The sequence below is a fragment of the Eimeria necatrix genome, genomic scaffold (assembly GCF_000499385.1).
Source record: "Eimeria necatrix Houghton genomic scaffold, Enh_scaff569, whole genome shotgun sequence".
Taxonomy (NCBI): Eukaryota; Apicomplexa; class Conoidasida; order Eucoccidiorida; family Eimeriidae; genus Eimeria; species Eimeria necatrix.
Window position 1 is genome coordinate 9,721 of NW_013654434.1, and position 12,780 is coordinate 22,500.

The 12,780-nt window shown below is 51.6% G+C and overlaps 1 protein-coding gene across 1 annotated transcript in view; it reads left to right on the top strand.

Annotated features, from left to right (window-relative positions):
- Positions 1 to 3,388: 3,388 nt before the first annotated feature.
- ENH_00063350 (hypothetical protein, conserved) overlaps positions 3,389 to 12,780 on the top strand; it is a gene marked incomplete at both ends in the record, with an annotated part of 9,660 nt that continues 268 nt past the window's right edge. The window contains 16 exons of the mRNA XM_013582139.1: positions 3,389 to 3,605; positions 3,840 to 4,052; positions 4,355 to 4,461; positions 4,856 to 5,096; positions 5,453 to 6,169; positions 6,669 to 6,980; positions 7,179 to 7,377; positions 7,644 to 8,046; positions 8,273 to 8,531; positions 8,878 to 8,986; positions 9,189 to 9,696; positions 10,945 to 11,015; positions 11,249 to 11,299; positions 11,544 to 11,618; positions 12,185 to 12,290; positions 12,565 to 12,780. The exon at positions 12,565 to 12,780 is cut by the window's right edge and continues 27 nt beyond it. Coding sequence (XP_013437593.1) covers positions 3,389 to 3,605; positions 3,840 to 4,052; positions 4,355 to 4,461; positions 4,856 to 5,096; positions 5,453 to 6,169; positions 6,669 to 6,980; positions 7,179 to 7,377; positions 7,644 to 8,046; positions 8,273 to 8,531; positions 8,878 to 8,986; positions 9,189 to 9,696; positions 10,945 to 11,015; positions 11,249 to 11,299; positions 11,544 to 11,618; positions 12,185 to 12,290; positions 12,565 to 12,780 — 3,804 coding nt within the window. The remainder of the gene's footprint in view (positions 3,606 to 3,839; positions 4,053 to 4,354; positions 4,462 to 4,855; positions 5,097 to 5,452; positions 6,170 to 6,668; positions 6,981 to 7,178; positions 7,378 to 7,643; positions 8,047 to 8,272; positions 8,532 to 8,877; positions 8,987 to 9,188; positions 9,697 to 10,944; positions 11,016 to 11,248; positions 11,300 to 11,543; positions 11,619 to 12,184; positions 12,291 to 12,564) is intronic.

A 12,780-nucleotide genomic window follows, 5' to 3' on the forward strand; every position in this document is an offset into this window, starting at 1 on the left:
AGAGCAGCAACTCTCCCGCTGCTTCACCCCAGCAGCAGGACAAGCGGGTAGAGAAGCATGCGCAGCTAGTGACTGCTGCTGCTGCTGCTGCTGCAGTTGCTGCTGCTGATGACAAGCCTTCCAGCTGCTGCAGTTGCTGCTGCTGCTGGCCACGGAGTCTCCAGCTGCTGCTGCTGCTCAAGCTGCGGGGGCCCTTGGGGGCCCCCCAGCATCAGCCGCAGCTGGGGCCCCCCAAGTGTCTCCTTTTAAGAAAAAGGAGACACACCAATTTGGGGGCCCGCAGCAGCAGAAGCAGCAGCAGAAGCTGCAGCAGCACGTTGGAGCAGCAGCACTAAAGAGCAGCAGCAGCAGCAGCAGAGGCAGCAGCAGCAGCAGCAGAAGCAGACTAACGCAGCGGAAAAGCCCTATGCTGTTTATGTGGGCGCGAGGAGACAGAAACAAGTTTGTGTCTCCTTTTCAAATTGACAAACTAAATAAATAAATAAATAAATAAATAAATAAATAAATAAATAAATAAATAAATAAATAAATAAATAAAACAACCACTTTTTTGATTTATTCATAAACTAAACTTAGAAACTTTTGCTTCAAATGACTCACTTAGAAAGCCTTAATAGAGCCCCAATACCTCAACCCTAAGGGGGCCCCACACTCTAGGGGGCCCCACACTCTAGGGGGCCCCACACTCTAGGGGGCCCCACACTCTAGGGGGCCCCACACTCTAGAGGGGCCCCACACTCTGAGGGGGCCCCACAATCTAGAGGGGCCCCACACTATGTGGGGGCCCCACACTCTAGGGGGGCCCCACACTCTAGGGGTGGCCCACACTGTAGGGTGGGGGCCCCCACACTCTAGGGGGCCCCCACACTCTAGGGGGGCCCCACACTCTAGGGGGGCCCCACACTCTAGGGGGGCCCCACACTCTAGGGGGGCCCCATACTCTGAGGGGGCCCCACCCTCTGAAAGGGCCCCACACTCTGAGGGGGCCCCAAACTCTGAGGGGGCCCCACAATTTAGGGGGGCCCCACAATCTAAGAGGGCCTCCAAAGGGGCCCTCTTTGGGGCCCCCCAGAAGAATTTCTTAGGGGGCCCCCCAAAAGGGCCCTCAGCAGGGCTCGTTGGGGGCCCCTAGGGGGCCCCTAAGAAGGCTAAAATGGGGACTTCTGGGGGCCCCCAGCTGGGCCTTTTAGGGAAACCCTAAAAGGGTTTACAGAAGGGCTTTAGAGGGTATTCTAGAAGGGGGGGCCCTCTAGGGTTTAGGGTTTAGGATAGGGTTTAGGGTTTCAAGTCTTGGCTAGAGTGTAGAACTGCGGAGCTAGGGTTTACGCTGTAGGCCAGGGTTTAGGGTTTACGCTAGGGTTTAGGGTTTACGCAGGGATTTCTGTCGAGATTGGGGTTTAGGTCACGCGCAGGGTTTAGGGTTTAGGGTTTGTGTCAGGGCTTAGGGTTTAGGTTAGGGTTCAGGTTTAGGCTCTAAGTTGGAGCTGAGGGCATAAGGCTTAGCACAGTGTTTAGGGTTTAGGGTTTAGGGTTTAGGGTTTAGGCGGGGGTTTAGGATTCAAACTGGGGTTTAGGGTTTAGAGTGCTTCGCCAGGTGCCAGACTTCCGGGACTACAGATTGTCGGTTTGTGTTGGCGGCCTTGACCTAGGGTTTAGGGTTTAGGGTTTAGGGTTTAGGGTTTAGGGTCTAGTACCCTGGGGCCCTCATGTGGTCTTTTTATTCCCTTTTTTGTTTGAAAAAAGAAAATAAAAAGTTCTTGTCTGACAAACATTTGATTTATATTTTAGCATAATGCAAATTAAAATATTTAAGTTATATTTTAATCATTTAACTCTTCCTAATAATTTTATTTATTTTATTTATTATCACTCCTGTCTTCACACTCCTTCTGAGGTGTACAGACAGCTCGGCTGTCTATACACCGCAGCTGCATGCACAATTATTTTTTCTTTTTTTATTTTTTTCATTTTTGGAAAATTTGCTTTTAGGCAATAAATAAAGATATTTAAATGCAAAAAAGATGCAAATAAATGCATAAATAAAGCTTGACTTTTAGGCATTTTAAGTACTTTTAAAAGTAATATATTTATCCATATTTTCATTTTATTTTAATTATTTTAATTATTTTAATTATTTAAATTATTCCAGTTTTATTTTCCTCGCATTTGCCCCATTCCTGCAGCAGAAAATGTGTCTCGTTTGCTGCTGCTGCAAATTCAAGAAAAAACACGCTCAGAGATAACCCAAACCCTAAACCCTAAACCCTAAACCCTAAACCCTAAATTGTTGTTAGGCAAAACAAATCCGAAAAAAAGGGTTTTTTGTCGAGGATATTGAAAACCTCAGTATTGAAACGCTGGCCGTTGGCCCCAGAACCCTGGACCCTAAACCCTAAACCCTAAACCTCAATCATTAAACCCTAAACCCTAAACCCTAAATGCTCGGTTTGACCTTCCCAAGGCTTTTCAAACGAGGTTTCAGGCTTCGAAGCTGCAGAAACAATAAAGATTCAAACCCTAAACCCTAAACCCTAAACCCTAAATTGTGGTTTGCGCTTCGCTAGCTCGGCAGTACAACTCGGTGAAGAGCACAGCTCGCTTCACTTCTCACGGGCAGCTCTTAGTGCATAGGCCTGCATTTAGGGTTTAGGGTTTAGGGTTTAGGTTTTAGGATTTAGGGTTTAGGGTTTAGGGTTTAGGGTTTAGGGTTTAGGGTCGTGGCATGCCAGCTAACGGTGTGTGCCAGCGGGGGCTGCTGCTAGTCACGTGGGGCCCTTTGCATGCAGATAAAATTAAAATAAGAAATTAAATTAAAATAAATTTTAAAAATAAGATATGCAAAAAGAGAAAAATAAAACTCGAGTGCATGCAGCTGCAGCCAGCAGCAGCAGCAGCTGCCGCTGCAGCAGCCTGCTGCTGCTGCTGCGCTGTTTGTCTTTTGGTTTGGGTTTAGCGGCCTTCTTTGAAATTAAATTCTTCAGTTGACCCTAAACCCTAAACGCTAAACCCTAAACCCTAAACCCTAAACCCTAAACCCTGATTCTCACGCACGCCGGGAGGGACGCTGCCTCAGACGAGTGCCGGCAACCCCAGCGGCCTCTAAACCCTAAACCCTAAACCCTAAACCCTAAACCCTAAACCCTAAACCTCTAACCAAGGCAATTGTAGGGAGTCACTTACCAGCTGGAGAAAACAGTAGCAGCTGCTGCAGTAAGAACGCCAACAGCTGCTGCCGCCGCCGCAGCAGCAGCAGCAGCAGCAGCACAGCAGCAGCAGCAGCGCCGACGACAGTAGCAGCAAGAGCCGCAGCAGCCAAGGGACCAGCAGCAGCAACACAACCGCCACCAGCAGCTGCAGCAGCAGCAGCAGCAGCAGCAGCAGCAGCAGAATGGAGGCTGCTGTTGCTCCGCCAACTGCGGCTAACTTCGAGGCCATTGCTGCTGCTCTCGAGAGCCCCGACAGCAGCAGCAGGCAGCAGGCGCAGCAGCTGCTGCAGCAGCTGCAGCAGCAAAGAGAGGACTGCAGCGAACTCTGCCTCGCCATAGTAGACGCAGCAGCAGATGCAGCAGCAGCAACAGTGGCAGCCATTCTCCTTCGCAGCGCGGGTAGGCCTGAGGTTCTAGGGTTTAGGGTTTAGGGTTTAGGGTTTAGGGTTTAGGGTTTAGGGTTTAGAGTTTAGGGTTTGCAGACCTCTGAGCGGTTCGCAGTGTCGAGGGCGCACACCGTAGGCTGCAGCACCGGGGGTTTAGGGTTTAGGGTTTAGGGTTTAGGGTTTTTATATGCGGACTGGCGACGAGGGTTTAGGGTTTAGGAATTAGGGTTTATGTGGTTTGCTGCAGCGCTGTGGCACTGGAATGCGCACATTGCTGCTAAGAGAGCAGCAGCAACTCGCGAGCTGTGTGCAGACCCAGGCGACGCAGCAGCAGCAGCAGCAGCAGCAGCAGATGCTGCTGCTGCTGCTGCTGCGCTGAAGCAGTATGTGCTGCGCATGCAGCAGCTCATGGCCAACATGGTGCTGCTGCTGCAGCGGAGGGCAGCAGCAGGAATTAGTGGTTAGTCTCTCTTTATTTGCTGCTGTTGCTGCTGCTGCTGTTACTTCTGCTGCTGCTTCCATTTAACTGCTGCTGCTCTTGCTTTTTCTGCCGCCGCTCTTTTAGCTGCTGCTGCTGCTGCTGCTGCTGCTGTTGCTGCTGCTGCTTGTGCTGACCCAACCGGTCGCGATGCTGCTGCTGCAGGTGTTGCCCTTGCTGCTGCTGCCGCTGCCACTGCAGCTGCTGTTGCAAGGAGACTACTGCTGCTGCTGCTGCACTCCTTGCTGCTGCTGCTGCTGCTGCTGCTGCTGCTGCTGCTGCAGGCAGCGCTGAGCGTCAGCTGTCGCATGCATTTTGCTGCTTGGCTAAAAAGGGCCTCGCCACAGAGTCTTCTGTCTTTATATCCGCTCTTAAAAACATTCTCAATGAGGTCAGACTGCAGCTAGGGTTTAGGGTTTAGGGTTTAGGGTTTAGGGTTTAGGGTTTGCTGTGAGGGGCGTGTTTGTTCCTGCTCTTTCTACTCATGGGGGCCAAGCTAGGGTTTAGGGTTTAGGGTTTAGGGTTAGGGTTTAGGTGGGTTCATGCGGTCTTAATCATCTTCGCACGTTGAAACCCAAACCCTAAACCCTAAACCCTAAACCCGAGAGACTTCTGGTTCTCGTTCTTTGCATGCTTATCTGCTCCTTTAAGGGTTTAGGGTTTAAAGCTTACTGCTGCTGCTGCTGCTGCGTCTATGCCCTGCGCACAGCAGAACGCAGCCCCCTACTTAACTGCTGTTGCTGCTGCTGCTGCTGCTGCTGCTGCTGCTGCTGCTGCTGCTGCAGGTGATGTCCAGAGGCTACATGGAGCCGCTGCCTCTCTTTTGGCTGTCTCTGTTAACAGAGGCAGCGCAGGAGATGCAGCAGCAGCAGCAGCAGGGGCTGCAGCTGACGCTGCAGCAGCAGAATAGCTGCTGCAGCATCTTCCATAAGGAGCTGCTGCTGCCGCTGCTGCAGTGCGTGCTGCAGCGGCTGCAGTACATCCTAGACCATACGCAGCAGCAGCCCGCGAGTCACGAGGAGATAGGTGTGCTGCTGCTGCTGCTGCTGCTGCTGCTGCAAACACTGCTGCTGCTGCTGCTGCTGCTGCTGCTTCAAAGTGGCGGCATGCTCTGTGCAGCTGCTGCTGCAGTGCATGTATGTGCAGCTGCGGTGAAGTGGTTCTGGTGCTGCTGCTGCCATTGCCACTGCTGTTGCTGCTGCTGCAGATTCAGCTGCTGCTGCTGCTGCTGTTCCTGCTGCTGCTGCTGCTGCAGTCACTGGCGCCAGTGCTGCCACTGCTTTTAGAGCTAGCTTCGTCCCTGCAGCAGCTCTTGCTGCCGCACTTGCTGCTGCTGCAGTTGCTGCTGCTGCTGCTGCTGCTTGCGTGGGGTGTACGTACAGCTGCGATCCTGGCAGTGCTGGAGACAGCTTGCTGCTGGAGCTTCCGGCATTCGCTGCTGCTGCTGGGCAGCAGCGAAGACTTGCCTTTGGCGCCCCCAGCAGAGTGGCTTCCAGTGGTCTTTCCGGAAGCTGCTGCTGCTGCTGCTGCTGCTGCTGCTGCTGCGGCCACGGAGGCTGCAGGAGGGGGCCGGGCGGGGCCCGCTGCTGCCGAGGGATCTGCTGCTGCTGCTGCTGCTGCTGCAGCAGGGGCCCTGTCTCCGCTGCCGCAGCAGGAAGGCCTTTTTGTGCTCGTGCTGCGGCTGTACAAGCTGCTGCGGCTGCAGCAGCAGCAGCAGCCGCAGCTGTTTGCTGCAGCGCGGTTTCTGCTGCAGCGGGTCGCCAAGTTCCGGCCTTCGGGCATGGAGGAGGCGCTGCTGGAGGCCGACGCAAGCAGCAGCAGCAGCAGCAGCAGCAGCAGCAGCAGCAGCAACTTTCCACTTCGGAAAGCTTCTTCTGGATCTGTCTCCAAAGCCAAAAAAAGGAGACTCGCGGAACTCATTTTTGTCCCCTTGCTGCATGTGCTGCTCGACTTAATAGAGACCTGCTCCTTCTATGAGCGCCTGCAGCAGCAGCAGCAGCAGCAGCAGCAGCAGCAGCAGCAGCAGCAGCAAGCAGAGTTCACGGAGCTGGAGCTGGAGGAGGTGCGGGACCTCTGCGCTTCTCTCGCCAACATTGCAGGTGACTGTCTCCTTTTATTAATTATTTAATTTAATTTAATTTGATTTAATTTAATTTAATTTAATTTAATTAATTTTAATTAATTGTTAATCAATAATTATTATTTATTTATTCGTTTTGTTCTTTTATTAGTTATTTGTTCTTCGCTTTATTACCCCCGGAAATGCATTTAAGTGAATAAATGAAAACAATCAAATTGATAATAAATAAAATAAAATAAACAAAAGTGGAAAAACAATTGTGAGAAATAATAATAAAATAAAAAGAAATAAATAAAAATAAAAAAAAGACTTTGCTGCTTGCTGCCGCCATTCAGTTCCCTAGAGAGAAGCAGCAAAAAGAAGACAAAAAAAGCAAGAAAAAGAAGCAAAAAGGAGACAAAAAGAAATAAAAGAAATAAAAAAGAAATAATAAAAACAAGAAAATAAAAAAGAGAAAAAAAATAAAATAAATTAAAAATTAAAAGTAAAAGAGACATTTGCTGCTGGCGTTTGTGCAGGCTGCAACGCAGCACTTCCTGGAGTCCTTTTTGCTGTTTGCGGCAACAGAGCTTCTCCTCTTTTGGCCAGGCAAGCAGCAGCAGCAGCAGCAGCAGCAGCAGTAGCAGCAGCAGCAGCAGCAGCAGCGGTAGTAGCGGTAGCAGCAGCAGTGGTAGCATCAGCTGCAGCGGCGGCGGTAGCAGGTGCAGCAGCTCATACCAGCAGCAGCAGCAGCAGCAGCAACAGCAGCAGGTGCAGCAGCAGCTGGCTTGCTGGTGGCTTGAACAAACCAGCAGCAGCAGCAGCAGCAGCAGCAGCAGCAGCAGCAGTTCGTGCGTTGCTGCGTCTCTCGGGCGCTCCTTCTTGTCTCTGTCTCGTTCTTTTTTAATATTATCAATTATAAATTAAACTTTCCTTAGATGCTGTTTGTCTTTAAATAAAATAATTAATTTTCCGGAAATAAATCATTTATTAATTTGCTTTTTTGTTTTGCTGCAGTTTGGGGATTGGCCTTCTTGCTGTTGCTGCAGGGGCCTCCGAAGGGGCCCCCCTTGCTGCTGAGGCCCTCGCGCTGCTGCTGCAGGCCTGGAGCACTTGGGCCTCCCGTTTGCTGCTGCTGGCGGACTCGCAGCAGCTGCTGCCGCCGCAGCAGCAGCAGCAGGTGCAGCAGCAGCAGCAGCAGCAGCAGCAGCAGCAGCAGCAAAAGATGCGGATCGAGGACGCCCCCTGGTGGCGCGCCTTTAGGGACTCAGCAGCACTTTTCGTCGAGACGTTTATCCACAAGCAAGCCAACCCTCAAACCCTAAACCCTAAACCCTAAACCCTAAACCCCAAACCCTAGCGCTGCCGCGCCCCACGTCCCTGCCTTTTGTTTTTCCATTTATCGAGGTTTAACTCCCGAAGCAGCGCGTGAAATGCCCAAGGGCTTGGAAACTAGGGTTTAGGGTTTAGGGTTTAGGGTTTAGGGTTTAGGGTTTAGGGTTTGGACGCCGCAGGGGCCTGAACGCATGCAGCCAAAGGGAGGGCGAGGGCGAGGGGCAGCTGAAGGGCAAAAACACTTTCATCAGCAGCAGCAAAGAATCTGCATTAGGAGAGTTTTTGAATTCTTTAGTTGGTTTGTCTTTTGCTGCTGCTGCTCGCGCGGTGGCAGCAGCAGCAGCGAAGCAGCAGCAGCTGCTGCAGCTGCAGCAGCAGGCGCGCGACGCGGCGCTCGCCGCCCCCGCGCCGCAGCAGCTGCAGCAGCAGCTCCTGCTGCTGCAGCAGCAGCAGCAGCAGCAGCACTGGCTGCTGCTCTACACCCAACTCTTAATTGCAACTCACTCTGGGCCAGAAACCCTCAGCAGCCAAAACGTGGCGCCCCCCAAGCAGCTGCTGCAGGACAAGGACGCCCAAACTGAGGTGAGGGTTTAGGGTTTAGGGTTTAGGGTTTAGGGTTTAGGGTCTAGGGTTTAGGGTTTGGGATTTGGGGCTGAGGGTTTAGAGTCTAGGGCCTTTTATTTTATCAGGGCTGAGGGTTTAGGGCTTGGCGCCCAGAATTCAGGGGTTCACGGTTTGTTTCTAGGGCCTTGGGGTTTAGGGTTTAGGGTTTAGGGTTTAGGGTTTAGGGTTTCCGGTGGGTGCGCAGCTTCTGCGGCTCCTAGATGCGACGTTTACGATGCTGGAGGCTGAAGTTGGCGCTTTGAGTTCCGCTGCTGCTGCTGCTGCTGCGGAGGCGCAGCAGCAGCAGCAGCAGCAGCAGCAGCTGCTGCTGCTGCAGGCGCAGCAGCAGCTGCCCTCCCCCGCAGTGCTGCAGGCGGGGCTGGGGCTGCTCTCTGTTGTAGCAAAAGCTTATTTGTTTAGAGAGAGACTAGCGAGGCCTTTGCTGGCAGACATTCTCTTGCCCGGTCAGCAAACCCTAAACCCTAAACCCTAAACCCTAAACCCTAAGCCCTAGGCCCTAAGCCCTGAGCTGTGGGCTGGACGCGCCCGCCCGCTCTGCTGAGCGGGTCCGTGGGGCTGGAGCGGGCCTACTTAGAATTTTCGCTTAGGGTTTAGGGTTTAGGGTTTAGGGTTTAGGGTTTAGGGTTTGGGGTTTAAGGTCTGGGAACTAGGGTTTAGTGGGCGTTTGTGCCCGTGAAGCATCCGCGCGCCGCCCTGCCCTGAAGCGGAGCCGCAGTGCTGCTCACGGTTTAGGGTTTAGGGTTTAGGGTTTAGGGTTTAGGGTTTAGGGTTTAGGGTTTGTGCGCGCAGAGGGCGGCCTTAAGGTGCTAAACGCGGGTGTGTCTCTTGCTGCCAGGTGTCTCCTTGCTGCTCCACAGCACCCCAGCCTCAGCGTAGCCAGCGTGGGGGCCCTTTGTGTGTGAGTACCCAGCAGCAGCAGCAGCAGCAGCAGCAGCAGCAGCAGCAGCAACAGCAACAGCAGCGGCAGCAGCAGCAGCAGCAGCAGCAGCAGCGGCAGTAGCAGCAGCAGCAGCAGCAGCGGCTCGTGCACTCACTGCGGCTCTGTGCTTGTGCTGCTGCTGCTGCTGCTGCTGCTGCTGCTGCTGCTGCTGCTGCTGCAGGTTTGCTGACAGCCGCAACCCTTGCTGCGCCTACCTCTGGGAGTGTGAGGTTTTCCAGGCGCTGCTGGAGGCTTGCTGCAGCTGCTGCGCGGGGCTGCTGCAGCCGCAGGCAGCAGCAGCAGCAGCAGCAGCAGCAGCGGGGTCAAGCTCGAGCACGGCGCCCGCAGATAGCAGCAACTGCAGCAGCAGCAGCAGCAGCAGCAGCGCCCTGCGGCAGCTGTCCAGCAAGTGCTGCGCCCGCCTCTTTGCTGTTTTTGCTGCTGCTGCTGCTCCCTCGGACCAGCTGTGGGACCTGGCCACGAGGCATGTGCAGCAGCAGCAGCAGCAGCAGCAGCAGCAGCAGCAGCAGCTGCGGCGCAGCGGCACTTTGCTCAGCGAAGAAGTTGCTGCTACCCGCACTGCTGCGCTGCTGCAGCGCTGCAGCGTCAGCTTCGGGGTGCTGCAGGCAGCAGCAGCAGCAGCAGCAGCAGCAGCAGCAGACAAGAAGCAGCAGCTGCCGGCTCCTGCGGTAAGCCCCTTCGGGTGTACGTACACCGCAGCTGCATGCGCATGCAAAACCCTGAGGAGCCAGAAAGTGTTTTATAATTCAAAATGATTTTTAATTTAAATTATTTTTAATTTAAAATAATTTATAATTTAAAATGTTTTAGAATTTAAAATGAATTATAATTTAAAATGTTTTAGAATTTAAAACAATTTATGTTTTAATTTCCATGAATTCAATTCAGCTTCTTGAACCCCCTTGCCTCCTTGTCCTTCCAACGCCCCAACACTTCCGCTCCTGCTGCTGCTGCTGCTGCTGCTGCTGCTGCTGCTGCTGCTGCTGCTGCTGCTGCTGCTGCTGCTGCTGCTGATAGATTTGCTGGGTACTGAGCATGCTGGGGGGCCTCGCATGGGGCACTGGGTCTTGGGGGGCCCCCCGTTTGCTGCAGTGGATGGGGCCCCACTTTGGCTGCGTCTTTGCTGTAATTCGTGCTGCAGCAGCAGACGCAGCAGCTGTGACCGAGTAAACCCTAAACCCTAAACCCTAAACCCTAAACCCTAGGCCCTCAGCGCCAAACCCTAGGCTTCAACCAGGGACGCACAGAGCAGCAAAACGCAGCCATCGATTTCCCTTCCTCGGCTCTAAACCCTAAACCCTAAACCCTAAACCCTAGTTTCTCCTGTGTTCGCAGTCTTGCGCTAAACCCCAGGCCATAAGCCGCTTTTCATTGTCAAGGGTTTAGTGTTTACGGGTCAGGGTTTAGGGTTCAGGGTTTAGGGTTTGGGGACGCATCTGCTGCTCCTTAGTTCTCCTTTCGCCGCCAGCCCTTCACATCCCACTTTGCCGCTGTGCTGCTGCTGCTGCTACTGCCGCTGCTGCTGCTGCTGCTGCTGCTGCTGCTGTTGCTGCTGCTGCTGCTGCTGCAGCGGGCTTAAGTTCTCCCGCCGCCTTGCTGCAGCAGGGGCTTGCTGTTTGAGCAAAGAAGAAGCTCAGGCCCTTTTGAGGGAATACAGCGCAGTGCTGGCTGCCTTTGCAGTGCGTCCCCAAACCCTAAACCCTAAACCCTAAACCCTAGATCAAATCCCCGCCCTGAACTAAACCCTAAACCCTCAGGGTTTGCAGGCTCAGCTGAAGCCTGCTGATCGTCTTTGGCCGTCAGGGTTTAGGCCCTAGGATTTAGCGTTCAGGATTTTGAGCCAAGGGTTTGAGGGCTAAGGGTCTAGGGTTTAGGGTTTAGGGTTTAGGGTTTAGGGTTTAGGGTTTGTTCTGCAGGCGACTTTAAACCATCAGCTAACCCCAGAGGAAGAAGACGCAGCAGCGGCGAATGGCGTTCAGGTGTTTAAGTGAGTTTTCAATTATTATTTTTTTAATTTTAATTTTTAATTTTTCAATTTATTATTTGCAATTTGTTTAATTATCATCCATTTGTTTATTAGTGTTTATTTATTACTTTTCATTTAGCTATTCCTTTGCTTTCTGCTTCCGTCTACGCCCTCTGCTTCTAGGGTTTAGGGTTTAGGGTTTAGGGTTTAGGGTTTAGGGTTTAGGCTTGCGGCTTTTCGCCTTTATATTTCAGGCTGCTGCAACAGCTGGCAGGAGAAAACAGGGGAGCCAAACACACGGACTGGTGAGCGGCCTATCAAGGGTTTAGGGTTTAGGGTTTAGGGTTTAGGGTTTAGGGTTTAGGGTTTAGGGTTTAGGACTGCGCCCTTACAGAGAGCTCGTACGCGAAAGCATTGACCAAATAAGCGTTATAACGTCTGCATTCTTCTTTTCGCCGTGAAAGGAATCAGGGTTTAGGGTTTAGGGTTTTGGATTTAGGGTTTAGGGTTTAGGGTTTAGGGTTTAGGGTTTGGGGTTGTTTGTTGCAGGATGTCAACGTGCATAATTGACTGCCTGAAGTCTCTCCGTCCCCTATGGCTGCTTCTAAGCGACAAAGAACCCAAGTGCGCAATTGAAGTTTCTAGGGTTTAGGGTTTAGGGTTTAGGGTTTAGGGTTTAGGGTTTAGGGTTTAGGGTTTAGGGTTTACTTGCTCATTTTTTGATTCATATTTTACTTCGTATGGATCCTCTCTCCGGCTCCCCGCAGCATTCTCATTTACTTTCTGTCTTTGTTTATTTTTATTATTTATTGTTTATTTATTATTTATTATTTATTATTTATTATTCATTATTTACTTGTTTATCGTTATTAATTTTTATTTATTACTTTTTAGCGTTTATTATTTATCTATTGTCTATTTATTATGCATTCGTCTACTTGCCCTTCATTATCATTTGTTGCTTGTCTGCTTGTTTAGGGTTTAGGGTTTAGGGTTCAGGGTTTAGGGTTTAGGGTTTAGGGTTTATTTATCCTCTATTGTTTCGCCTGACATCCATTTTTCCCCCAAATAAATAAACTAATTTGCCATTTCAAACTTATTTACTCCAATTATTATCATTTAACTCATTATTTATTTATTTATTTATTTATTTATTTATTTATTTATTTATTTTTATTTTTTATTTTTAGGGTTTTGAGTTCCTACTTATCTGTTTTCGGAGTTCTCTTAGAAGACGACGCAGCTCTTGTGCTGCAGCAGCTGGGCCCTGAAGACAGCGACATCTTGATGACCCTCGTAAACCCTAAACCCTAAACCCTAAACCCTAAACCCTAGCTCGTGAGCCCCAGCAGTGGCCTGAGCCGGCAGCTTGAGGCGCTGCTAAACCCTCGCCGTCCGGTCTAAACCCTAAACCCTAAACCCTCAAAGGAGAGCCAGCGCCTCGCGTGTAGCCAAACCCTAAACCCTAAACCCCTCAGAGCCCGCGTGCCTGGGAGGGCGGGCGCTGGCCTCAGCGGCCCCAAACCCTAAACCCTAAACCCTAAACCCTAAAAGAGCGTATTGTGCGCAGGCCGAGCGGGGGGCCCTCTCGGGCCAAGCCCGGCTCATGAGCCTTTCCTTAGAAGCTGTTTATCTTCTTGCAATGCAACTGGCAAATGCGCAGCTGCTTAATTTAGTAAACCCTGAGGGTTTGCTAAACCCTGAGGGTTTGCTAAACCCTGAGGGTTTGCTAAACCCTCAAAACAAAACCTCCGTCTTCGCGGGACTTCCTCAGGCAGAGACGATG